The sequence below is a fragment of the Anser brachyrhynchus genome, assembly GCF_964034855.1.
Source record: "Anser brachyrhynchus genome assembly, chromosome: 11".
NCBI classification, from domain to species: domain Eukaryota; kingdom Metazoa; phylum Chordata; class Aves; order Anseriformes; family Anatidae; genus Anser; species Anser brachyrhynchus.
In genome coordinates this window covers 20,073,085-20,100,196 of record NC_137706.1, presented here as the reverse complement: position 1 = coordinate 20,100,196, position 27,112 = coordinate 20,073,085, and the positions used below count along the sequence as shown (strand labels likewise).

At 38.4% G+C, this 27,112-nt stretch overlaps 1 protein-coding gene across 20 annotated transcripts in view; it reads left to right on the top strand.

Moving 5' to 3' along the window:
- Positions 1-27,112, top strand: part of MEGF11 (multiple EGF like domains 11) — a 287,680-nt gene that overhangs the window by 71,784 nt on the left and 188,784 nt on the right. For 18 of the 20 annotated variants that reach the window (XR_013938103.1, XR_013938104.1, XR_013938105.1 and 15 more), the window contains 5 exons: positions 9,917-10,110; positions 12,198-12,310; positions 16,139-16,262; positions 18,824-18,925; positions 19,456-19,556. Coding sequence is in view for 17 of the 20 variants with exons in the window: in XM_080551471.1 (XP_080407597.1) it covers positions 16,147-16,262; positions 18,824-18,925; positions 19,456-19,556 (319 nt within the window). In the remaining 3 variants the exon portion in view is untranslated. The remainder of the gene's footprint in view (positions 1-9,916; positions 10,111-12,197; positions 12,311-16,138; positions 16,263-18,823; positions 18,926-19,455; positions 19,557-27,112) is intronic. The other 2 variants (XM_080551466.1, XM_080551467.1) reach the window with 1 other exon arrangement.

Genomic DNA, 27,112 nt, shown 5'->3' with positions numbered 1-27,112 from the left:
ACCATTTTACAACGTAGTGGCAAGTCTTCGTTTAGGACATTATATATTGCTGCTGTCACCTTTATTCAAAATAAAATTAATTTAAACTTGAATAAATGCAGAGAAGGCCACTGAAGTAATTAAGGCAAGGAGAAACTTATCACATGCAAAGAGAGATAAAAGAAGCTGCCCTTTATCCTTTATTCCTTGGTTTCTGTTGTCACTCTGTTTTTTTTTTCTTAATGTACAGCATCCTAAAGTGAATTTGAAACTGGGCAGTGGGGGTCATTTTAAAACATTTAATTGCTTTACAACAGTCTCTTTGGAAAAACTTGTTATTGCTAGTACCAAAAATAGTGACAAAATAATAGCCTGCTCATGAAACAGTGGTGCGGCTGAAATTAAGAAAAGGGTACTTACGTGGCCCACAATACATGAGATAAATGCGTTGTTTTCCACTGCAGCAATAGAACCTCCTTTTCCCTGCTCCTGTTTTCCTTTTTCCCCTTTCCCCAAATGTATGATTTTTCTGTAGTCTATCATAATTATTAATTGAAATAAAGAACCAGCCGTAAATACATCGCTTTTCCCGTGCACCGCTCGTGAAGTTGAATTTGACGTGCCAAAGGGTGGTGATGGGAGGGGGCGTGAGTGAACAGAAAAATAAAATTTGGCAGAAAGAAATAGATACCACTCTCGTGAAAACTTGGGTATTCATGAACATCATAAACCCCATCATCTTTATGAGCCCACTCACAGTGCCAAAAATGGCAGGACGAGGAGAAATGTATCCAAGAACAAGCATCAGATGTGAGGCTATGTGATGTCATAGCATCATTATGTCACTCAATGCCAATTGATTTCTAGGGCTGATTGCAAGCAATCATTAATCACTTTGTATTGAGCAGCATGCCAGCTCCATTGCATCTGGGGCAAGTACAAGTGGCACCTATTTAGCCAACATCCTGCTCTCAGCACTTTCATACTTCATCTTTCAAACTAAACCAAACTGCTAGAGATGCGGCAAGAGGTGTGTTCCCTGCTTGTGCTGACAGTAGTATACCACTGAACAAGGCATGTCCGAGGTAGAATTAATGGAGCTGCTGTAAGAATATTGAAAATTTCAGAAAGATATTGTGCTGCTCTGTGTTTGTTAGAGAGAAAAGTGAAATAATATGAGGAGTGTTTATTTTTTACACATCTGTAAAACTAACTAAATAAATTGTTTCAATTGAGACGTATACTCCGATTTTGGAAACATTTATTCTCTCTCTCTCTAACTTTCGGCATTAGAATGGTCTAACAGGGCTCAGGGAGTCATTTACTATACATGGCTAATATTGAGCAAGGGCATTACTATCAGATCCAAAATGTATGGGGAAATGAGAACTAACAGACATCACATTAACTACAGAAGCTGGCCTATGCTGTTAAAGCAGTGTTTACACTCTATCCTTCTTTTCTAGTTTAGAAATAGACATATTAAACATGATAAAATGTTTTTCATAAATCCCACAATACCTTACAATTATGAAAAATTTGCTTTCACCCTTCCCTATACGCCTGACAGTCATGAAAAGTTACTCAGACGTGTTGCATCAAATTGGAATATTTTTAAATATGAAAGTTCCTCAATACCTGAGGTCCAGACAGTCAAAGTAATTGGTAGCAAAACGGTGCATTCCTATGAGATTATGAAATATTTTTGTTTTCTGTAATCATTCTTCTCTAAGGATTGTAGTAATTCATTTGAAATCCCTTCGTAATCTCTGCAGGTTCCATTATTTATTTTGTCAGTAACTTCAGCCATGATGGTGTGCTGTCAATCATTCATTGTCAAAAGATAAGTGAGTTTCATAAAATATTCTGTTGGTGCTGCCCCACAGCTGAGGAAGAATTTGTCTGCACTTTGGTGTTACAAATGGAACATCACTCACTAATAAACTGGCTCAACTCTTGCATACATACCAGCTTAAGAAAGTGTTTCTGTAACGCAGGAGAATGTATAGCTAAAGCTGCCTTGTCATCCTGATGGCTTCTTACAGTGTCCTAAACAATAATAATTGATTTAAACATAAATTACAGATATTACTTCCTTCATTTTTTATGGTGCATAATTAGATAATTATCAAAAAAACTTTTTACACGTGTTTTCCTTAATTAACTTTAAATGTCATTAGCAGCGAGCTTTGCTTGATCAAAGACAGATAAGTTGTAGCAAGATTCTCAGAAATAGCATGCCATTTACTAATTATATTATTGATTTTTATGGTCTGAAAAATCCTAATTATATGTGATACAAACTGGACCTAGCTGAGCCTGCTGGGGGTACTTTGAACATGAACAGTTCCTGGCAGTTCTGAGCATCTCGCTTGCATAAATCACTTCTGGGCCTGATTGTGCATCTGTTTTCAAAGGTGATGTTGTAATGGACTTTGAAATCCAAAAAAGTGCATTCTGTGTGGCTCCACATGAAAGAGGAAAGAGATTTGGGATTTTTTATTCCTGATTTTAATCATTCTGAAAAGATTTTAGATCTGCAGGCGGATACATTTGAACAGTCGAAGTAATATGGCATAGTTGATTTTAATTAGTAGGCCAGCCTAGTACAGAATTTCCCATAGCTCCCGATAACTTTTTTCTTTTTTAAAATGAGTTTTTATGACTTTCTTCAAAGTTAATCATAGATTCAGACCTTCAAAATTTTAATTTCTGATGAAGGCAAAAGAAAAAAAATGTCACCAGGTGAATATTTGATAAGAACAAATACCGGTCTGAGAAACAGGAACAACCTCAGATGTAAGCACAGCGTTTCACAGAAAAGTGAAATGGATTTTAGATCAGTGACAGAATTATGAAATGTTACTGCTACCCTTAATTGCTTATACTTAAGAATGTGAAAACGCTAGTTTTTAAAGTATGTGTCTGTGTATGTAATTAGCCCATTCAGTTGCATGAAATTTCAATTTACTCTTAACTCATGATAATAAGGTGATATGTTACTAGTAAATATTTTCTTTAAATTGTGAAGTGTGAACATCTATTAGAACTGAAGTGATCTCCATATTTCTGGCTGGCCTTTTTGTGCCTGTTTTCATTGGGATGCAATGAAGAGGATTTTGTGACCAAATCCTTCTGAGGAGAAGCCTGCAGACAAATAGAATATTCTGTCAATTTTTTTTTTGAGTGACTGGAAAAAAAAAGGTTGCTATTGTTGTTGTATTTTTTTTTTTAACTCAACTTCCAATTTTCCAACCAGCTTTAATATTATTCTGCGAGCTCCGACTGCTCTGGTTCCCACCTACTCATTCGTACTCCCACCTCATGTTTGACTTGGTTTGCAAATGAAAATACTGAAACAGTCTGAAAAATGAATGATTGGCCTGGTGGGTGGCCTTCAAGTTCAGACAAACAAACAAACAAGCAAAACCCATCACATCCCCATCTCTCATTTCTTTCTGTTGTCTGCTTTGGCATACAGTGAGGGGTTTTTATTCCTCTGTAGGTCACACTGGAGAGCTCCAGTTATTTTTAATAACTAAAATCAAGTTAACCCTTATGTTGCGCATGTATATAATCTTTTCTTTTATGAATGACAGTCAGTAATGGGAGGCAGGGAGGAAGAACTTACTCCAGTTTACCAGGGGAAAGACTGAGGCAAGGACAAGTCGGAGAGTGTACGTGGCCCTTGGTTAACAGTGTGCTTGCTTCTTCTGGGGTAAATGATGGATCACTGCTTTGTAAGATCGTGCCCTTTACCCATCAACACCTGCTATACCTGGAGTCCCAGCAGATACTAGAACTTGGAGCTAACAGCCTAGAGACTGAACACGTTCCTTTGGAGACAGACTTGTTGCAGTTTAAACAGAGATGCGATTGCATAAAGTGGGTTTTTTGAAGGCAAGTGGAAATTGGCTGCTGGTCTTGGGAAGAAATCTGCATAAAATTTTAAAAGAGGTTATTTGTAGGGGGTGTTGGATAAAAGTGTGTAAGATAACAAGACCTAGAAGATGATGAGAAGCTCAGAACAATGGCTGAGGATTGAAATGGGGATCATAGCATGTACATGAAGAAATGGTGCTGCTGGAAGAACGTGGATGGTGAAAAATCTGTGGTGAGCTTGGAAGACCTTCGTTCGTGCAGTGCTCTGGAAAGGAGACCAAGATTAGCTTATGCTTACAAATTTAAGATTTCCACAAGTCTGATGCTAAACAAAACGAGAGAATCAAAGCTTATGCTTTCTTTAGCATGCTGAAGCTTGTTTCAGAAAGATACTGGAGAGCAAGACGGGGAACACAACTCAGTCTCTTGCCAGCCAATAGTTTGTGTGCCTATTTTGAAGAGAACTTCTGTTTGGTTTTGTTTAGCAGGATACATGTGAGTGATACTTGCTCAGATAATCTCAGCACTGGGAGCAAGCTGCATTAAGTTTACATTACAAAAAGTTCAAAAATGTCTAAGCACTTTTTAAGATCCAATCTTTGTTCCTCTGCACAGGGGTTAATAAAGCACTCACAGGGAAGTGTTCTCCTCAACCGAATGAGTGCTGTGCATCTGAGAGCAAGCCTCAGAGAGGGCTCAGTAAGAGGACATAGCAGATGGTACATGTATGATGTTGATGAGGCAAGAATACAGAGAGAAAACTGTACTTGTCTTAACTTGTGGAAAAAAAGCTTAATTAGCATGGTGATAAAATGATAGAGGTTAAGCCCTAAAATAAGCCCATAAATTCTCTTTTATAATTTTCTTCTTATTTAAATAAGTTTTCAGTGCCAAATTTAGGAGGAGGGGGAGGAGGAAGCAGAGCTAGTTCCATGCACCAGTTATTCAGATCTGTTTTTGTCCACAGTGATTTTTCTGGCTGCTGTTCTGCTGCCAGAAAGAAAATACTATCTCTAACCTGAGTAACTCCAGTACCATCTGTATCTGATGACTGAGTGGTAGATCCAAATTCTCTCCAGGTACAAATTGGCTCAGTGAACTCTGTGGATTTCAGCCATTTACACCAGTAGAGACTTTGGTCCTGACATCTTCTTTGCCTAAAATATTCCTCTGCAGCCCCTCAGTTCTTTGTGGGTTTGCTCTGCCTGATGTATTAATGAATGTTTCTCTCTCAGTTTTATGACAGATATTTTGCACAGTGCCCTGTTACTGTAAGCCAGGTGCTCTTCTCCTTAATGAACAATTTCCTGGAAAAAAAAAAAAAGAAAAAGAAATAAACAATAGATAAAGTAGGTCATGGAGACAGCAGAGTCAAGAGCTTTGCATAGTGATGTAAAATTAAATAAGACTGGGGTCATGTTCTCATTTATCTCTCCAGTTATTGCTCTAACAGTCAGTGTCTTGGAACATCTCTTAAAAATTGTATGATGGTTCCTGGAAAGGTAGGGATATTCTGGGGGACTGTCTGGATCTCCTGGGGATTATGACCACTCCCTTTTCTTCTCTCTGCTCTGCACAGAGCTAAAAACAGGCCAAGAAGTTTCAGACTTGGATATTGTGAAAGAGAGCATTTGCAGATGCTGCTGTTGCCTATCTCAGCCCGTGGAGAACCATCGTAGTGAAGGTGCTGTTGGGAACTGTTGTGTAACTGAATGAAGACTGTTCACAGTGCCCATCTGGTTATAGAGCTTAAGGTCTACAGTCAGTGGTGGGTGGTCAAGAGTTGCAAGTCTAAGTCTAGATTGCAGAGGCCTTTTGCTTCCTGAAGTGTCCCACGATCTGAGCACCCCGCCAGCCCTTTGAGCACAAGACAGCTCCTTCCTGGTTCACAGCACAACCAAGGCATGGGAAGGACTTGGTGTATGTCTCACGTGGAGTCAGGACTTTGCTAGGGCATAAACCCGACTTCTCATTTTAATATGCATCTTGAGCTTATTTTAGGGGCGTTTTGGGAGACTGGCTTTAGGCACTCTGAGTAGGTGCCTTGTTAACACCTGACCAGCTGCAGGGTGGTTATACAGCAATAACTGCAGCATGCCCCCTCGAAGCAATGACCAACGGTAACTGCAAAGACCTCGTTCACGCACCATGACCTTCTCCACAGCATCAGCATCCTGCCCTAGAGAAGGGCAGACCTGCTCAGCCTATTTTCCATGTTGGATGCCTAAACCTAAAAGCTTATAGCCATTTCTAGGCGCCTAAGTAACCAGCCTGTTCTCAGATAGACAGAGATGTGCATGCTCTGAAAAGGAGATAAATTACATGGGCTCCTAACTTCAGGTTTTTACCTTCAACATGATTGAACCAAATACCATTCCTCCGGTATTGATAGTGTTCCAGATATGCCCTGTAAGAAGCGCAGAAAAGCACAAAGGATTATTGCAGCTTCTGAGGAAACCTCTCATATTTCAAGTAAAATTGGCAGTTTTTAAGTGGCCACTCTAATTCTTAAGCCATTAGAAATCTAAAAATTGATTTAACATTTATCCCATGTTTAGCAGACTTTGATAGAAAAAGTTATATTCTCTGTGGGCCAGTCAATGTTTTTAATAGCTATGAAGTTAAAAAACTTTAGATTAAGATTTCAAGAGGCTCAGAGGAAAATTGAATGCAGGAAGAGAACATCTGAGTGCTGTTGTAACAGAGAATGCCACGGAGGATAAAGCACTGGGAAAACTCCGAACAGATGAAGATATATGCTATTGGACCAGCAGGGTTAGTAAACGTACAGATGAAGAAGAGACAAGCATTACTTCCTTACTGTCTTATGAAGAAACTGAAGATAAAAAGCTTTGCCCTGCCTGCAGCATTTCTTGAAAATACATGTTTAGATTCAATGTTCATTTTCTGCCTGTGTTTGGTTTCATTTTATTTGGGCTGCTACCTTCAAAGTTCAAGGCTTTCACCAACTTTAAAGCCAGATTGGAAAAACTGAATCTGGATTCTCAGTGCAGCTCCAAGGCTTGCAAATCAGCCTTCTCCCATAAATATCGCACTGTTTCTGGAAAAGAAGAGATGAGCCTTTAAATGAAATATGAGATGTAGCATTGGGATGTGATAGTACTGCTGTAGATCAACAGCCATCAATCTGCGTTACTTAATTTGTCCCTGGCTCAGCTGTTCACTGTACTTGGGACTTTTTTGCTGTTTGTTTCATTTTATTTTCCTCTGAGATAAATGAAGACACAAAGAAGAGGCCAATTGCTCTTGACAAATGGAAGTAATTTTTAAAAATATAACCGCAAAGGATATTCTACATTTCCAAGCCACTTTTTTTCTTACTTTCACAACACTTTCACAAAATCATACTTAATTTATTCCGCTGCATATATGTTACACATCCTTATACTTCATTTCGTGTTACTCCTATTTTCAGACCAACTTCCCATGTGTTCTTTAAACGCTCTAAGAAAATTCTGTTGGAAGAAGTTCTTTTTTAGAGAAATACTTAAAATCATATTATTCCTCATCTGGGCATGCATGTAATGCTTAGATGGCTTCATTTATCCTGAGTATTTTGGGGGTACGAGGCACGAGGCCTTTGTTGCTGTGACGGTGTAAGGAAGCTTGTGTTGTAATTGTCTGGCATCTTGAACAGGGATGGAGCGGGTGGCTAAACGTAAGCAAGCTAACTGGAGTTCTCAGGGGAGAGCTGTTCGCTGTGTGGTGGCTCGCTTTCCTCTTGCTCTTCTGAGGTAATATATGTGAAGGAATACCTGAAATATGCATGGGATAGTGAATATAAATACAGTGTTAAATCAGTAGAGAATGCAACTCCCCATACAATTTGAGCAGCTTTAAATTCTGCTATGCAAAAAGATGAGGCTGTGTATGGGGAGGCTTCACCAGACACAGGCTGTGCATGGGCTGGCTTCCCCAGCGGTCAGACCGAGATGGGGGTAGGAGGGCTGGGAAGACAGGTATGGAAAGGGGCCTTTTCTGACTTTTGCTTACCATGTTTTAACTGAGGAGGCCCAGAGATGACCACCCCAGGATGTCTTACCTTGCAGAAGGTCTTCTCCTGTTGAAATAGCGCAGGATACCTGGAATTTGCCTTCAAAGCCTGCCAGTTTGCTTTTGGCACAAAATGCTAGTACAACGTCAGCCATCTCCCTGTGCTGTCTGACAGGCAGGGCTTGGACAGGGCTTGGGGTCTAAAGGGATCCTAACGTTTCAGTGGTCTGGGGTTTGCAGTAATAACTTAAAGGGCCAAATGTTCAAAAGGCTGGCTTCCAATTAGACACTGGTAGTTGAGTACAAGTACACAATTGTGGGCAGAAAATCACGGATAATTTTTTTCCTTGCTGATCTTTCTGAAAAGAAGCCAGCAATTATCTGGATTTGGGCACTATTTCAGCAATGTTTTTAGGTGTTGTTAATATAATATTTTCCTTGTATTTCTGCTGGACTATTGATTCACTATCCAATGATTTAAGAAAAAGAAGTTTAGTATTTTCATGAATAAAAGCTTTTTGGATTGGTGCTTGTGCCTTGCATAAGTGCGCACATATATCGAATTTGTGTAAGTACTGATGAATTTCTGTTTATCTTTGCCTGTTGATGTTGATCTCATACAGCAGATGGATAATGCCAACTGTGTACATACCTTACCACTTCGGTATCTGTGCTTTTCCGTTTGTAATATGCTCATTCTTCAAGCACCTGGAAGGTTGGTCAGTTCTCTTCCTTTGATTTTTCTGTGGATAATCGGACTTTGAGAGCACATAAGTCCTACATTTCACCCCAAGTTTCTAAGCCTGGTGTTTGATATTGGTTAGGTGCCTCTGAAGGCACAGAGCCTGCAGGAAACACTGGGCACAGAACCTGGGAGAAATTTGAGCTACCCCAGTCCAGCCTGCTTTGCTAACCCAGTGTCATGCCTGAAGTCTTTACCAGGATGATTTACACTCAGGTCCTCTGAGTCCTAGATGCATACACCAGCCTTTGCCTTTACAAACATATTTCATCAGCCATAACTAAACTAATTGCCTAAATTGCTTGCCTAGTGGCATGTCTCTGTTGTACTTTGACCCGTTTTTTCCTCAGAGAGCACTGAAGGAACACTCCTGAGCTTCCAAAAATAACATTTGATAGATCGAGAAGAGCTTACTTCATTATTCATTCCTGCTTTACTCTCTAGCCAAGCTCCCAATGACTCTGGTGGAAGCCAGCTTAGGAGTGCTTAGCACTGAAGCAGACCTTCAGACTTTGTAAGAAGTTCACATAACTAATAATCATAGAATCATAGAATATCCAAGCTGGATAGGAAGGGACCCTCAAGGATCATCAAGTTCAACTCCTCGGTCCCCAAAGGATGACACCCCCCCAAAAAAAAAACAAAAAAAAATTTCATGTGTCTGAGAGCGTTGTCCAAATGCTTCTTGAACTCCCACAGGCTTGGTGCCCTGACCACTGCCCTGGGGAGCCTGTGCCAGTACCCGACCACTTCTTGGTGAAGAACCTTTTCCTGATATCTAGCTTGAAATGCCCCTGTTGCAGCTTCAAGCCATTCCCCTATTGTTGGTCACCAGAGAGAAGAGAGCAGCACCTGCCTCTCTGCTCCGCTGTATTATATTTTAAAGCTCGGAAATTCAAAGCAACTTAAGAGATCTGTATACTCAGTTGCTATTAAAATCAGCCCCCCCAGCCAGATTTGGAAAACTGAGAAACTGGGATTCAGAGAATATAAGGGAGAGTCCTCAGGGCACTCTAGCAGGTAGGAGCCTGGGGTGTTTATCCAGCCTTTAACAGAAAGACTCAAAGGTAAGTCTTGGGAAATGGAACCAGTTCCTTTTGTGGTACTGAGCAGCACCTTCCTCACTGTGTGATTGATGCAGCAGAGGGAGGTGTCACTAAGATTAAGCAAACAGGACTCAGGTTGCAGCTTTTCAAACTTTCCCTTAATAACTTCCTCATAAACTTCTAAAACCTCTGCATTTTGCTTTTATTCACGTTAATTATAGGAAATGTCATATCTTTGTTTAATTTGTTTCAGTCCGAGCATTCACTGAAACTTCTGCTGGAACTTTGGCTGAGCAGCACAGGAGTGTGGTTAACTTTCACAGAGAGGAAAGAATAGTTTCATGCTGAAAAGCTATGGTTCCTGCTTACATTTATCATCATTACCCATATGGCTAAAAGGACAAAGTTGTGACAAGCTAGTCTCCATTGCAGGAATTTAAGTGCAAGGTAAGAAAGATGCCAGTTTTGTGCATCCTGCCAGTCTGTTCCTAGCCTGTGCCACTGCAGGGACTGGTCTCCTCATGGAAGAAGTGTGTGAACGGGTCCTGAGCAGCAAGCCTTCACAGGAGGCTGTGAAAGAAACTGCTGAGAGGCAGAAGTGGTTGTGCTGTCCCCGCTAGCTCTGTTTCTCCCCTTGTCAGTGTCACCTCCAGGTGACAGGAAACTTGTGTCGGAAAATGGGATCGGGGGTATCTGCAAATAGCACTGACTTCTGTATCTACTGGAGGGATTCCCTGCTGTTGGACTGCCTTCTTGAAACCTTAAAGAACGCAGTGCTGAAGCAGAACGTGGAAGAGCTGAGTATACTGCTGACAGCGTGGCTTTTGTAGCACAAATTATAGACTGGTTGTTTTGCCCTGCACGTTAAGGGATAACCACTTGCTCTTGATGTAATGACTCCTAGAGGCTTAGTAGACCCTGTTAACGGAAATATCATCATTTGTTAACCAAGGCGGATTCTTGTCTCATGTCTTCCTGCATTAATCATATAAGGTGTCAGTAGAGGGAACCCAGCAACCCAGCGTATAGTCCGGTGTTTCTGCCAGTTCAGCCACTTGAATTTCTCTGTGCTTGGATGAGGACAAGACTCACATTCAGTGCTTTCATATTCAGTACCTGATCCTTCCTGCAAGTGTTTATCTACTTAAAGCAGCTTTAAATTGTCACTGTAAACAAAACAAGAACACAGTCTGTCTTCAGCAATATTTCCGTTGGTGATGGCAATGATTTTTAGAGGTGACTAGTGATTCTGAGTGGCTTAATTCTTGACCTCTGGGATTAAAACAACCAGTTTCCTAGCGTGCATTCTGAGCACTGCGTATTATTCGGCCCTTACATGGTATCTCAAGTTATTAATCACAAGTGGAGGCATCCAAAAATTTCTGAACAGTTTTGAAACTCATGGCCTCATTTAGCTTTCGTAACAGCTTGTTTCTAACAAAATCTGATGTAGAGCCAAACGAAGAGTGTGTTTAAATGATCCCTTGCCTAAACTATCATGAAAATTTCAGATGGGATGAGAAGGAGGAATGCCACAGAGGGCAGCTTGTTGGAAGCTTGCTACTACTTAGAGACTAAAATAGTGTAATCAGCAAACACTCAGTCACTTTAATGCTTCTTCAGTGAAATCCAACTTTTTGTTCTCTGCCTTAACTATTCTCTTGCATTTTCCTTAATTGTTCACATAAAAATACTAGAATACATTTTAATTTTGATACACCTAGATTTTCTTGTATGGTGGAAACTATAATTAAGAACAAAATTAACAAAACTCTTCCTAAATGTAATACACTTATGAAGAATCATCATGGCTTTGTAGAGGCTTCATAAAGTTATTTGAAGTAAACGTGGATCAGGAATATTGAGGTAGATTTCCTGAAGGATTTTGCAAGGTCCCTTATCAAACTTTTTGAAAGAAATGGAACTGCTGTGTTGGGATATGGCAAAAGAAAAAGTCTATGTGTAAATAAAATGTTGTTTATATGATTGGAAATGATAGGAAGCAAAGTCTGGGAGTCAGGGATTGCTAACAGAGGAGCAAGGAGCTGTCAAATGAAACTGAGGTGGCAGGCAGAAAAACAAGGATGTATTTCATACAGTGCATGGCTAAGATCTGAGATTAGTCAGAAGATGTTGTTGACACTAACATTTAAATTTAGTGGATTGAAATTTACATTTTACCAGATCAAAATGATTAGACAAATTATTGGAAGAGAATCCATGAAAGGTTATTAAACACAAAGATACCACTTGTGGCTGAACAAGTCACAAAGCTGCAAATTGCAGGAGACTAGAAGAGTATAAAAGGGAAGTATTTCTGTCTGGTTTCTGCCTTCTTTACCCTTTGCTAAACACTTACTATTGGCTGAAAGCAGGACAGCGGTCCTTGGCCTGATAAAGCACAGTTATTTTATGATATGCAAGTATTTACAATTGTTTATCTCATTCTGTCTTCATTTGTTTCCAATCCCCCAAACACTTTCTTTGACTCCTTTTGTTGTTGTTGTTGTTTTTCTTTTATTGATTGCTCACAGTGCCAAGCAACTTCTGAAGAGCTTTATTCTGCTATCCTGTTAATGTGATGTGTGTCTTCCTGTGTTGGTAGTCTGCAAAAATAGGATCTATCTGGAATTTTTAGCACTTTGAGGTAAGACTTTTTAAAATGACTCCATTAAATGCATTGCATGGAAGCTTGTGGGAAAAAATCAGGCTAGTTTATCTGACTGCATAGACATTTAGACATCTAAAGAATGATCCTCAAAAGTGTATAAGGATTTAAGAATACTGAATACTACTGAAAAACACTTCTGTAAATCTTTTCCTTGATTACAGCTGGACACCAAATGCTTCTTTTGCCTCATTCAGAACTTCTTTTGTCTCAAATTGAGACAAAAACATTCAATTTAAAACTTCCTCATGGAATGGAAATTCTGTTTGAATTTAAAGTCCAAGTCATGTTATGAAATATTTTATGACAGAAATGTCAAAATGAAATGTTTCAGTATTATTGCTCCTGAACAGGAAATTCTCTATTGGTCATATTTAGTTAAATTTTCTAGTCTGACAGCCAAGGAAGCAAAGGAGAAACTTAATCTGTGTTTCCCATTTCATTTTTCTTCCACCTACTTAAAATACAGTAGTCCTCTTTTACAAGACTGTTACCAAAGCCAGGTCCTCATCACATAGAAAAAGCTTCAAAGGATGTTTGTTTTACCTAGCAAGGATTCTTTGGAGTTTTATTTTCTTTGCATCTTGATCGCAATCCTGTGAGGTACTGTCATCTTCTGCTTGTTTTACAAATGAGTGTAACAACCTGTTTTGTCCACATTCTCATGCACTTCATGCAATTTAAATGATCATCTGCATCTTCCAGTCTCTGCAAACCCAGCACAATTTGCTCAGCAAAGGTTTTGTAAAATGAATCCACGGACAAATAAATCACAGACTTGCAACCTACTATTTTTTCTGTAGCTAAGATTAGTGGGTTAACAGTGAGAATGTGTTTCCTTTCTTTTGTGATGGAACCAGTGAGCTGTATCAATATTAGAGCTGTGGTACTGACATTTATTCCAACAGAAGCAAGGCAAGTGAAAATGGCTTAATGAGTATCAGATACCTAACTTAATCTATTACAATTAACAGATGCTGAGACACTTGTGAAGAATCACCAGATTATATTTTGGATGTAAAGACCCCCCTTTCTTGCCAAATTGTACCTAAATTGACTTCTTTCCCTCCTGAAAATAATAAGCAGGCCTGGAGAGACAAAAAGTTAGAGTCCATTTAGGGACTGCGCAGAAGACCTTCATGTCATTTATTTTCTTGTTAAACTCAAATGGCTGCCTGTCCTCAAGAGAGTGGCAGTGGCCGAGCCTGGAAATGTTTGGCTATATCTTTAATGAAGTTACAGACATTGTCCCCCTGCAGTGCTGATGCTGCCTCCTTGGGGAATACATTCCAAACTTTAAGTGCAGTGCAGGAATGCAGTATCTATTACCCTGAACAATAAAAGCTGAAACAAAATCATATTACGTGTCATTACTGGATTCTTTTTTGATGTTGGTTTTTAATATATGTGTTCCTATTTTTAGAGTTTTATTCTGAATCTTGTAATAGTAACCATTCCATTTTGGTATAAGGTCTTTTCTATTAACAGTGATCAAAGTGAAATATTTCATTTGAGTTAGAAAAAGAGACACTTGAGATAAATGAGGTTCTGCTGTATTTGGAGAGCTGGATGTTTCTGATATATGATCTGACTTACAAGGTTAGAAAATTCATTGCACAAAGCAGTTCATTTATAAACAGATAATAAAATAACATTAACATTAAAAGTTTGGAATACAATTTTGATCCTCTTTCAAAGACATTCTAAACAAATACCATGAGTGCTAATGAGGCTTATAAATAATAACTCTTTAGGTGTTTGTTTGATTTAAAAACTAAACTGTTACATTGTTTTCTTAAGAGCAAATTAAGATATTTGGGAATTACAGAATTCAAATACAGAGCTGCTTTATTTAAATGAGAAAAAGCTCACTTTCAAAGAAAGGCAGGCCTTTTGTAGAAGGCAGGCTGTTTTTCTTCCTGTAATTAATTTAGGGATAAGCTGAGGCTCTTGATGTTCTCAAGAAGTTACCAAACTGAGTACAGGACTTTTTTGATTCAAAAGGACTTAAGGACTGCATTTCCTTAAGCAGTTTTACCTTAGACCTTTTCTGTTGACTGGAAGCACTTTCCTCTAGTCCTATTTGTTCAGTGTTGCGATGTATCAAAAGTGTAGAGAATGAACAAAGGAGGTAAATTGCAACCTATAAATACAGTGCTCAGTAGAACTTGTCCTCTGTAATTTGGTGTTATTCAAATCGTAGCTAATGTAATATGGTAAAGGCAACTTTTGAAGATAATTTTGTTAACAGAACTATCATTTTGTTGAGCCTAATACTTGATAGTTCACATCTGTTAGTACATCTCACATTAAAAGAAAGTTCAGTTGTACTTTCAAACAAGTTCTAAGATCTTCGGTTCCAAGCATTAGGTTTGTTAGGCTTTTGTCCCATGAGCACCTGCAGGTCGGGTGTACAAGACACTTCTCCATGGAGAAGTAGCATCTAGGACACATGTAGTGAACATCTCTTCAATGAACAGAAGTACTGCTCTTGTCCTTTCCTTGTCAGCCCTCTTAATTTCTGGAGTAAATTTTGGCACTGGTGTTGTGAGGCTTTGAAACAGCCTGCAGGTAGAGAACAGTCACTCATAGACTTAATTCATTTAATGAGGAACATTAACATTAAATCATGTTAATTAACATTAATATGACTTACATGGCTTAAGACCTGTCTTTGGGTTTAGCAGAACTCTAAGAATAATTTCAAAGCTGAGCTATTACTCCCATTGGGAACTTGACTTCGAATCTACTAATGGCAATACGTGTCCTTGAACTAGCTTAGAAGGCTTTGAATCAGGAGGTAATTTCAGATCAGCTTTCCTGGCTATCCCTCTGCTGTTCTTTCTGCTTTGTGATGACTTCTTTATACAGGGCTGTATATCAGTGCCATGCAGAGCAAACCCCTTAACATTCCTTTTGCTGTTCTGGACTACGAGGCAATGAGCCATGTGTTTTTTAGATGATCATATGAAGATTCAACCTATTTTAGGGCAATCTTGTTGCCAGGAATAAGACTAATTTATAGGACTTTTGATTTGAACATTGGATTATATGACGATGTAAATGTCTGAAATGGATATTTAAAAATATTTTTACTGACTTAACTTTTAATAGATTAACATCAGTTAATCTGCTAAATACGATTATATTTAAAAGCAGGTTCTTATTTCTTATCTATTTTGTTTTTGACTGATGTCATAGGGCACCTCTAGGCAAACCCTATACTTCGGTTTCAAAACCCCAAATGAGTAATAGGAAGGTATAACTCAGTACATTTAACAGGTGAACTGTAAGATGATGAAGAGACCACACCTGATGAGTTTTATAGAATCTATTTCTAGCTTCAACACAAATATTTTTATTTCACATTTACTGTTCTGCATAATGTGACCCAATACACTGACCTCTGTCATTCTAAATGATTCCTCCATCTAAGAGTTGAAAAGTGAATTGATTTTCCATCAGTCATATAATAAGCACATGTCTGAGATCAAGCCTCCTATATTGACACATGTAAACCCCATTTAAATAAATCAAAGGGGTATTTGGGTATTGTTCCATTTGCCTATAGGTTGATGAGAGAACAGACTGTTTTAATACCTGTGGTATTTATTTTGTCAGTACAGGTAGGCAGCCATAAAAATGATCAGTATCAGAAATGTTCTGTGGGAGAGTCATTGGTGCTACCAACACCTTGCACCAAACCACACGGTATTTGGATATGCACAAGAACAAGGATGAAAAGGCCTAGAAGGATGTTTTTTTCAATATTCTCTGTAATGACTATGCTTTCTTTTCTTTATTTAGGTACAACAATGGTGGCTCATGTGCTTTTCTGGTGGATTCTGAAAGGGCTTTTTTTGTCTTTTCTGCTCAAAACTACTCTGTCCCTAAACCCAGATGATCCAAATGTTTGTAGTCATTGGGAAAGGTAATGTATAACATGCCAATTTTTTTTTGACTAGCCATTTCAGATATGTACATTTAAAAGGCAAAATAAGAGCCATCATAAAAGGCAAAATAAGGGCTAAATACCGTCCTGATTCACAAAAGAACATGGATCTGCATGAAAGACATGGCATGCCCAAGTTCCTTTGTGTATTTGCACCATCCTAAAAGAACTGGTTCAAAATCTAGGGTTGTAGATCACACAACGCTCAATTACCTGTCTGCTTCTTTGTACTTCGGAAAGCTCCTCCATAGTTTCAGCTACAGGACTGCACAGACATTTTTCATTTACCTTGGAGAGACATAGAGAAACAGTGCCCTTGTTCTGTCTTGCTTTTTTTCTGGTTGTTGTTGAGCAAGACTGTTAGAGCTTTGGACTAAGTTTTAAGCCCTTCCTGGTGCAACATGCAGGCTTATACAGTATGTCCTGAACTTTGTGGCTTTATCTGCCAAATTCATGCCAGCATCAAAGAGTAGCTTCATGAAAGCACTGAGAATTAAAGGGCCTGGTAATTCTGTTCTCTCTATTGTTAGTGTCCTAGTCCTAAAAGTGGATCTGTGCGAGACAGTTCTTACAAGTACTTAGAAAGCCACTGGCTTTGATAGGGTTGACATTCATGCAGGGTCTGTTTGCAGAGGCTGAAGTTGCTGTACTCTTAAGTTCAACTTGCTAAATTTGCTATTCTATTCTGTGGTTTGGTTCCACATAGATACGAATTACTGGACATTTTAATAAATAACCCCCTTAATGAGTAAATATGGAAACATACTTTAATGGCACTATGTTTTGATTTCAGAAGCCTTAACAAGAGTATTAACTGTTTGTAAGTAGTGTGGCTGCAAAGAAAAGACTATAGATGTTCAGGAATAGGATTTTGCAGTCTGTGTTGTGAGGTGAAGTGCATTCAGAGCACAGGAATAAAATATTGATTTTGTCTGAAGAAAGTCAGCAACCTAGAGACCCAATCAAGGAGAAACAAAAATTAAATACCAAAATTGATTGGTTGTACTGACCAAGATGACTTTGTTACTTAGATGTTAATAAATCAAAGGGAAACGACTGTTAGAGCAATAGTGGGATAACAAACGGGATCATAAAATAATAATCAAGATTTGTGAGTGTTGCTGTTTTACATTAATAATGAACAATGTAAGTATTTTACATCTTGGCATTAGTACTAGTAAAAAAGCACTATTGTCAAAAACAACAAATTGTGACAGAGGACAAAAGCAACATCTAGTAGGATCTTGGCTCGTCTAGAAGGGACATGACAAGCAGGGAAGTAACAGCCCAGTATTCGATTTCAAGCCAATCAGACCCTCCAAGCAAATGTTTTGGTGTTCCCTTACGGGTACAATCTCACAGGGCTTAATCACATCAACAGTCCCATTGATGAGAAGGAAATCACTTGGATGATTAAGAGAATCAATATAATGAATGACTTGGAGGATCTAATTCCTGGGTCTCAACCCTGTCTTGAATGATTTCAGTGTGATTCACTAAAGGTATTGTATATCAGATAAAGTAGAGCTTGTTTCCAGATAGGAACCTGAGATTATGAGTCTCTTAAGCAGTACGCACACAGTTACTGTAGAGCAATACAATATTCTGAAATGACTGAGATGAGCAAGTCAATTAGATTTGTGTTCCCAAATCATGTGCCAGTCCCGGACACTTTAAATACAGTCATAGTAATTAATAGTACCTGGTGCCTAAATCAGCAGTTTTTGGGGAAAGAGATTGCTGAATTGTTAGTATTGTTGGAGGTCTGTGATTCCTAATCACTTTGCCCAGTTTTTGCTTATATCTATGAATTTGTACAAACATGGATAATAACATTTTAACCACATCTCAAAGAGCTCCAAATCTAGATACCTGTTGACTCATGATGTTACAGTTTTCAGTTAGTTCTGAGCTTGTTTCTGTTACAAATTAAACAGATTAAATTTGTGCAGTTCAAAAATAAACACTCTTGAGCCTTTTACAAATTATACAATTTGATTGGTGCACCCAACATTTGAAGTAATGATGCTCCTTCATCAAAAAAATGAAGTGTGAAGATCCCATCATGCTGACAAAACGCAGCAGTGCTTAGTTAATATGAGCTCTTATTAGCATTGTGGAATACAAGCAAAAATTAACAGTCTTAGACTGGAAGGCAACTGAGTCATTTTAAAGACATGATGCTTAATAGTCTTCTAAAATTTGCACTGTCTACTTAACCAAATGCCCTTTTCATCTTCTAAAACAGCCGTGAATTTTAGTAACATGTTTCTTTTCCAGAACTGAGTCGTTTGTTACTCAGCCTATAGTTCATGAGTATACTCAGCCAATAGTTCAGTTATGGAGCCCACGTTAGAAGCATTTCCAAAACTTTCAGGAAAAGCTGTGGTTGAAGGAAGCCCTTTTCTTGTTTTGGACAAGGCCCAAAGTTTCTAAGATCATTGATTTAATTATTTCTCATACTGGAATTAGATGAGTAGCATATACAGGGAACTGAAGCTTTTCATGTTGCATCTTTCACTTTCTTTCTTTGCTCCTAGCTATGCGGTGACAGTACAGGAATCTTATGCTCATCCTTTTGATCAGATCTATTATACAAGATGTACCGACATACTGAACTGGTTCAAGTGTACTAGACACAGGTAAGAGCTGATCCCTGGATCTTTTTTTGATTTTATTTTGTTTTTTTTTTTTTTCATCTCTTCACATAACTTTTTAGTTATCCAAGCTTTTGTGGTAGTCTAACACAGATATATACAGAAAGATGCGTTTTGGTACAATAACCAGGGTCTTTAGCATTCCACAACATTGAGGTTGAGAGATTTTTGCATTAAATTTGAGCTGACCTTGTTGATATGCAGAAATTAGTTGTTTATTCCTGAGGAAACTCCTTGCTCTTGCTTTAGGGCTGGGGCTGTTTTTTAACATAGCAGTCCTAGGAAGGGGTACAGTGATTGACTGTCATGAGTACTGTGTTTATAATACAACTTATATTTCAAGTTTCAAAACAAGTATTGATTCTTTTTTTATTGTGTCTTTTAATATCAAAAGCTTTCATGCATTTTAAAATAATTATTGAATGCTATCCTTAGTATAATTTAACACAAATATAATTCCAACAGTGGGCATTGATTTTCAATATTGTCAAATGGCTTTCTGTCTTGCAATTTAGAATAAGTTATAAAACAGCATATCGAAGAGGACTAAGAACTATGTATCGGCGAAGATCTCAGTGCTGCCCTGGATATTACGAAAGCGGAGACTACTGTATACGTATGTACATAGCTTTGATTCAGATATGTCAATTAAAAGCGAAGTTTTGGAGGAGATGTAGATAAATTAAAGATGTATTGCAATAGTTATAATAAGGGTGGATTTACAGATCTGCTCAGAACCTTCAGGTTCAACTGATTTCAGTCAGAACTGCAGACAGAGGACATTTCGACTGTATGCATCTCAAGCACCTTAGTAAAATTTTTGCCGAAATTACCAGGGATGGAGTTAATAAAGTTAATGAGTGCTTTCTTGAATCAGACCTTACTTTGGGGAGTATTTTTTCTGAGTATACACTAATGTTAAAGGATTGGAGGAACTGAGAAGATTTTCAGGAATGAACTATTGTATAATTTAAGAAGAGGCATAAAGTTACTGCCTCTTAACTTTCAAAGTTTTCACTCCAGGTAAGAACAGTTAAGACTCATGGTGCTTCATACACTTCCTGTGAATAATTTTGTTCTTTTTAAAGCTTCACAAATGTCAGAAAAGCAATGTTCTGACTGCAGTGAATAAACAAACAAAAAGCTTGGAGTGTGCTATATCAGTATGAGGGTGACAAAAAACGAAAATGGATCTTTCAGCAATACCTAAGAGCTTTGTTAATTAAAAATGTCCTGTACATTAATATCACATTTCCAATACTGCATCTTTCTAAGTGTTCTGAAACAAGATGCATTTGCTGGGAATCTCTTGTCTAAATCTTGTATGAGATTATATGAGATTATGATGCAAGAAAAACACAAGGAGATTTTGATCAGCACCAGAATGCAAATTTTATAGACAGATTTAGAAAGCCATATAATAATTTAAATTTGAAAATGATACTATTATCCAGCTAACTTTAAACATCTTGACACACTGCTTTAAAGCTATTTTGACATAGTTTGTTGGTGTTTTCATCTGAGTACCTATCTTGTACTCATATTGTAATATTGAGCACATCAAAAACATGAATGGGCCGTAATCTCATTTTAAGTGACCTTTGTGGCAATCAGTTACAAAGAGGCTTTGGACTGTGTAAAATTACCAGTCCTTTGAGATGAGGCATTGGAATTAGCCTTATTTTACAGACAGGAGTAATTTAATCTTTCGAAGTGCAGAGTGCTGTGACTCAAGTCCTGAAAAATATTTTAAAGGGACCCATGGTCTTAGCATAGGGAGGATTTTAGCAATGTTCTTGCCTTTAAATTTTGGAAGTGCCAATATTGTTTCAGCAGCTATTGCAGGTACTGTTATTACCAACTTTAACCTTGTAGCTCAAAATCCTGCCTGTCACAGAATATATTAATTTTCACTTTCCTCTGCAATCTATTAATTATAATTATTATTATTTTTTAATTGTCGTAATTTTCTACTGTAAGAACAGTAGAAATCTGTAGAATTTCTGATTCTTTGAGAAGGTTCATAGGTTATTAGCATTTATTTTTAAGTGCTTTTTTTTCTGTATTAATACTCGATATCTCTTCCTGTTGCTGCCTGACCTACACCATGCAGGAAAGGTTTACTAATACAGAACAGACAGTAGGTTTCTGTTAAGACCAAGAATTTCATGTATGATGGAGTGCAGGTGACACTTACATTATCTGTTGTTTACATCTGCAAGAATCAGGTTCTTAAATTTCATTATCTTCATGCTCATACATGCAAAGTTTATGCCTCAGGGACATTTTCTGTTTATTCCCCTTCCTGGGAGATCTGAGCAGCAAGTGCAGCTGAGAAGGAAACGATGTAAAGAAGGAAGTTCTGTGTCATGACTGTTATAGTAGATACACAGTCTTGTTGTTTTAATACCACAGGAAGACATTACAAAAAAAAAAAAAACCCTCTGGCCCTGCAACCAAGAACTTGAAGGCACAATAGTATTTAGCTAAACTGATCCTTCCTTTTCCCTTTTGTTTCTTACACATCAAGCCCTAGTCCCATTAGTTGTTTGTTTGTTTTTCCTTTCACCATATGTTCCTGCTCCAACATGCAAATTCTCCTATTCATCATTCTTTGGAGTCAGCAGTGAATTCCATTTTCGTTCCTCATGGCACCTCTCTGCTTTTGCCTCTTTCCGTAGCTTTCCTTTCCCATTTCTTTCTTTTCTTTAAACCAATATTTTCTGTTCTTTCCTGGCAATCTAGTACCCTTGTCCTATGTTCCTCTAGCCTGCTCCATAGAAATCGTCCTAACACCATAGAAATCATCCTAGTTGCCTGTGCTGTTGTAGGGCAGCGTGGTTTGGCGATGAGTGTTCTTCCACTAAGCCTCATTGATGTGAAGGAAAGGAAGTTCCAGCCCTGCAGAGAAGGTTCTCCTCACTCAGCCAGCCCTTTAAAATCTATTCCATTAGCAATCATGGAAGCCACTACAACATGGGGAGGAGAGAATACATCCCGCAGTGAGTCTGATGATCAAAAGAAAGTTTGATTAAAAAACAGTGTGCAGATTAAAGGCTAATTGGTTCTTCTTTCATTAATAGCAGCCCTTATTTCTTGCAGAAGTTAAACAGCTTTGTAATTAACAGTGACATGTTTAGACTATTGAAGGCTGGGTTTAAATCTCTATTAATGACTCTTTCTTGGATTTTAAATCAGGAATGAAGGCTTTCAGCTACTGTTTAGATCTTTTCCCTTCTCATTTACAATTTTTTAAAGGAATGCCAGATATGTTTTTTTCTTTGTCGTCCTGTTGGGACTTCCTTAATGGATTAGGTCTAACATAATTTAGATGAGATATAAGGAAGAAATTATTTACCGAGGGTGGTGAGGCACTGGAACAGGTTGCCCAGAGAAGCTATGGATGCCCCATGCCTGGAAGTGTTCAAGGCCTTGTGGAATTTGGGCACAAGATCAAATCATTTCAATTTTTGACTGATAAGCTGTACATCTAGCCAGTTCACTACTGCTTAGGCTAGAAAGTTTTGCAGTATGAAATTGTCTTCTTTGTGCCTATAAAGGGTTTGGAATATATTTGGGTTGTAATGGTATTCAAAAATACCACCTGAAAAGTGCTTTAAATGCATATCTGCATTTTTTTTTCCATTGATGTTTTTAGAAATGGTTTCTACCATTCTGGTAATCTTGCAAAACGATTCCCCATCTCTGAATGTGCTTATACATGGCACAGCTTTTCACTGAGCTGTCCATGAAAACAAACAGCATACAGTGGACAGTAAATCAGAGTAACTGTGATTTACTATACATTGTTTGCTAAGGTAAGCTTTTGGCAGAGCAAATGCATAAACTGCGGAAGGTCTTTTTTTTAAACAGCCACAGCGTTCAACTACCCTTCAAGGTTTTTGTAAGGATATTTTAAAATTATGTTGCTTAGATTAGTATCTGTAATACTGTATCTGAATACTTTCCTGCTCAAAAACAAACCCCAAAACCACCAAAAAGAACACCCCAGGATTATCACATGGCTCTTCCATGAATTTGCGCTTTGAGTAGATCATAATTGAATACTTCCCTTTAAGAACATGTCAGGTGGAAAGATCCCCTCTGTACTAAATGGATACCTTTTTGTCTGAGAGGGCAATGTTTTTTTCAGTCTGTTCAGTTTAATCTTATTCTTGCACTACAGATTATACAAAAGAGAAGTTTTTTCTTAAATAACAAAGGGTCAGAGGCCCAAGAATCAGAACAAAAGATGGGAGACCAAGCAGCATCTACTTATATCTGTTTTTTTTTGGCAGAAAAACAGCAACCATAAAACACAAATTTGGGAATTCACCTTTTCTTCATCGAGTGAGATACTTTAGGTTTTAATGGTTTTATTTTTCACTCTCAGATGTTACACTCTCTTTCTAATGTATAAATCTATGCAATGTGACAGGATTTAATAAAGACAAGATTAGTGATTTAACAATCTTATTTGCTGTCATTTACCTGCCATTCAAAGCTGACAAAATTCAGTCGAGTTATAAATTGTCCATTTCATGGTTCTTTCCTTTCGTGGCCAAGGTGTTATTGATCTCAGATTGTTTCTCAACATTCAGCTTTCCACATTGCAATTGCCACAACCATCATTAGGTCTCCTTGACGTTGACAAATCTTTGTATAGAGAAATTCCTGGTCTCACTGGTAGAATCTCAATTTGTCACCTACAGTGGTAGCTCACTCAGACCAGAGATCAGAGATATTATTTATATTTGCATGTGGTTATTTTTCCACCTTTTTAGCTAACCTGTGTCTGGCACTTTTCATTAATTTCAAAAATAAATGAAGACTGCTGTTTTAATTGCTGACTTAGTGAAATTATCCAAATTTGGGACCTGATTCCTTTCAGAACTTTAAATATTTTAATTTTATTTTTTATTTATTTTTTACATACAGAATTTTAATATTTCATAGATTCTGTATGTAATGTACAATGTATGCTTCTCTATCATAGCAATGGGAACATTCCAATCAAATTTACAAGGTTGCATGTCTAGTGTAGTTTTTGTAATCTCTGAAAAGGCTGCCTTAGTGGAGCCATATGGCTGGATTGTTAAACATCTGTACCATAGAAGTAACAATTCCAAAGCTTCCTGCCATCTGGATGAATTACAATACTTGCAATTCAATGCATATGTTGCAACAACACACCAATACTGCAGTGAAGTGTACTTACAATGAAAAGAAAAATAATGGCTTATGTGATCAGTGCAAAAGTTGTACACTCCAAAAATGTTGAATCAGCATCTTAAATTTCCTGAATGTTCATAATATTTGTTCATATGTCAGATTTGTTGGTTATTTTCACTTTATAAGGCAGTATCTCATTAACATTTCGAAAGAAATGTTGTGTTGTAGTCCTCCCCCCCCCACCCCTTTCTCACCTCAACTTTAAATTCCTTTGGCCAGCATTCCTGTAACTTGAAAATTTATTGTTTGAAATCTGCTGGACTTAGGAAATATATTTTTCTTATCTTTATAGACACACATTAAAGCTAGTGCTAGTGCTTTCTTTAAGAGCCTTACTGTTACATTATTCAAGTACGGCATTCTGTACATCAATAATGCAACATAAATTAAGGGAAAATGATATAGCAGTACATAGATACTTTGTATCAGGGGACAGTCTCTTTTTCTCTTTCTGATTTCAGATGTATGAGTGCAGGAAAATGGTGTGGAAGGCCGTTCCGCATAGTGTTATTAATTATAGAATTGAAATGACAGTAGGCGACACTTTGAAATTCCTCCTGTTATATGCATTTGAGACAATTCCATATATCTTTTTCCAGAGAAGAATATGGGGAAAATAATTTGGATCCTGTGTTCCCATCTGAGGGGAAGTTTGCCCAGGCATTAAGAAATTCAGCTTCAGGTTGTAGTAGTAGTAGCAGCTAGATCAGCAGTCTTATCACTGTGTGACGACCGGGAGAAGTCCCTATTTCCTATTGAACAAGAGGTGGGTTGGTTAAAAAACAAGAGTAGGAGCAAGCAACAGAACTGACTGCACTCAACGCCTGCCACCATACTGCAGGGGCCATACAGCACTGCCTAATTTACCATCGTACAGAACACGGTGGAGCAGGTCACGGCTTTGTGTATTCATTCTGAGCTTCTTGGGAGGCAGGTAGTGAGCAGGAAGAGAGAGACTGGCCATATTGTGGGTCAGTCCATCTGGTGGCATAGACATACTGGGTTACTATTCAGCCTAAAGATAATGGGGAGACTACTTTGATGGAAAGGTGAAAAAATCAATTCTCATCTCCCATCCATCATTTTATATTTGCAGTCAGCTTCTGGATGCTGATGGATTTGCAAAGGTGCTGGTGGGGAGTACTAATGAAATAAGGGCAGGACTTCTGAAAAAAATGCAGTAGAGGCAGGAGAAGCAAAATACTCATGCAGGGGAATGAGAACAGCATAAAGGCAGAAAGAAAGGTACGCTGAAGCTATATAATGTCTCAAGGGGTTAATAAATATCAGAAGAAAAATTATGCAGGCATTATAGTTAGAAAAAGATCTAGGCTGTTGCTTGAGTAGCAGTAGAAAAGCTTTTCTGGCTGCTCTGGGCAATCTCAGTTTGATCAGTATAAAGGGATGTGGGGAACGTAGACACAGAAGGAGGCACTGGATCCAGGGGTACTCACTAGTAGTCATGCTAATGGTCTAGATGCCTGGAAGCTTTGACTGGAGCAGAAAAAATAGTATAAGAAGCACAGACACGAATTCATTGTTGAATTCAAAGAACTAGCTATTAAATATCCTTCAATCTGCCCATTCTTAACAAAGGCAGGTTGGTCCCCAGCTACTGTAAATCAGCACAGATCGCCATGTGGAAGTGGACATCCTTGGTTTCTTCATCCTCAATTTCACATATTCTTTAACATCTCTGTTTCCTTTCAAAATTCCTTCCACCTCCTCCTGCTTTTATGCACTTCAGTGTTGTTAAGGTCACTTTGCACTGATCTAGGTTGGAGCGGAAGGCATTGGTGCTAACCCACACTTGCTCAGTCCTTCCCATGTTGGTAGCATCCGTTCTCTTGCATAGACTTACAAAACCAAGATTCTTTCCATCCCATACATGAACGGGTTGTTATTCAGCACATACACACACACAGCACGTTTTCTGCTTGGTGCATTATGAAGGCGCAGAACTCCACAAGATTTTTCCCTCCAAAAGAGTTAGAAGCTGATTAGTAGTCCAGACTTGTGGTGAGCTGGGTTAACTTATTGAAATCAATAGGGTCAGAAAGAAGACAGATGCATGAAATGAAACACATGTTTAAAATAGAAGTTGTTTTCTTGACCACTCCTTTACATCCTTCTCCCATTTACCAGATTTATTTCCCTTATGCTCTGAAGAAGTTTTAAAGCCTAGCAGAAAAGGAGGGGGAGAAAGAGGGAGAGGAAAAAATGTTACTTAAATCAAGATGGCCTTTAGAAAGAGATTCTGGGTACTTATAAGATCTAAGATAGGGCCTTTTTTTCCCCTTTTTTTCTACTGTAATTTCCTCTGGCTGTAACCCTGCCCTGACGGGTCCTGGAGTCTTTGTCACACAGTTCTAGACAGCTGGGAAGCTGTCGGTCAGAGGTAGGAACCTGCCCTAGCACTGTCTCCGTGCCTAATGAAAAAAAGGGCTACCAGAATTTTAATAGTTTTAATAGGGGACTACTTTGAAAGTTGGCATGAACAACTCTTTTCAAAAATTACTCACTAACTCCAGAACCTCGGAGAGGCTGAGCCAGTGTTGGCAGTTGTCCGGGCTGGCTGAGGGTTTGTGGGCCTTGCTCCTGCCACCCTCTGTTCTCTCAGCCATTTATAGCAGCAGCTATAGATGCCCTAAATATGTCAACCTGTGCAGGCAGGAGGAGGTGTTTGGCTACCTGGGTGCATTTCTTATAGTTCAGCTATTCCCCATCTCTGCTGTCACAGAAATGAGACTGGCTGCAAGCACTTGGCTGATTGAATTTGGCCCAGGAGCTGCATGTTAGGCCTAGGTATACTGCTTTCAGCACCTTCCTGTACATAAGGTGTGCATTTCTCTCATCGAAAATTTTGGAATGTGTCTGTAGTTACTATTTCCTTTTAGCAGCCCCTCTTAAAAATACCAGTGACATTCACACAAGGAATAC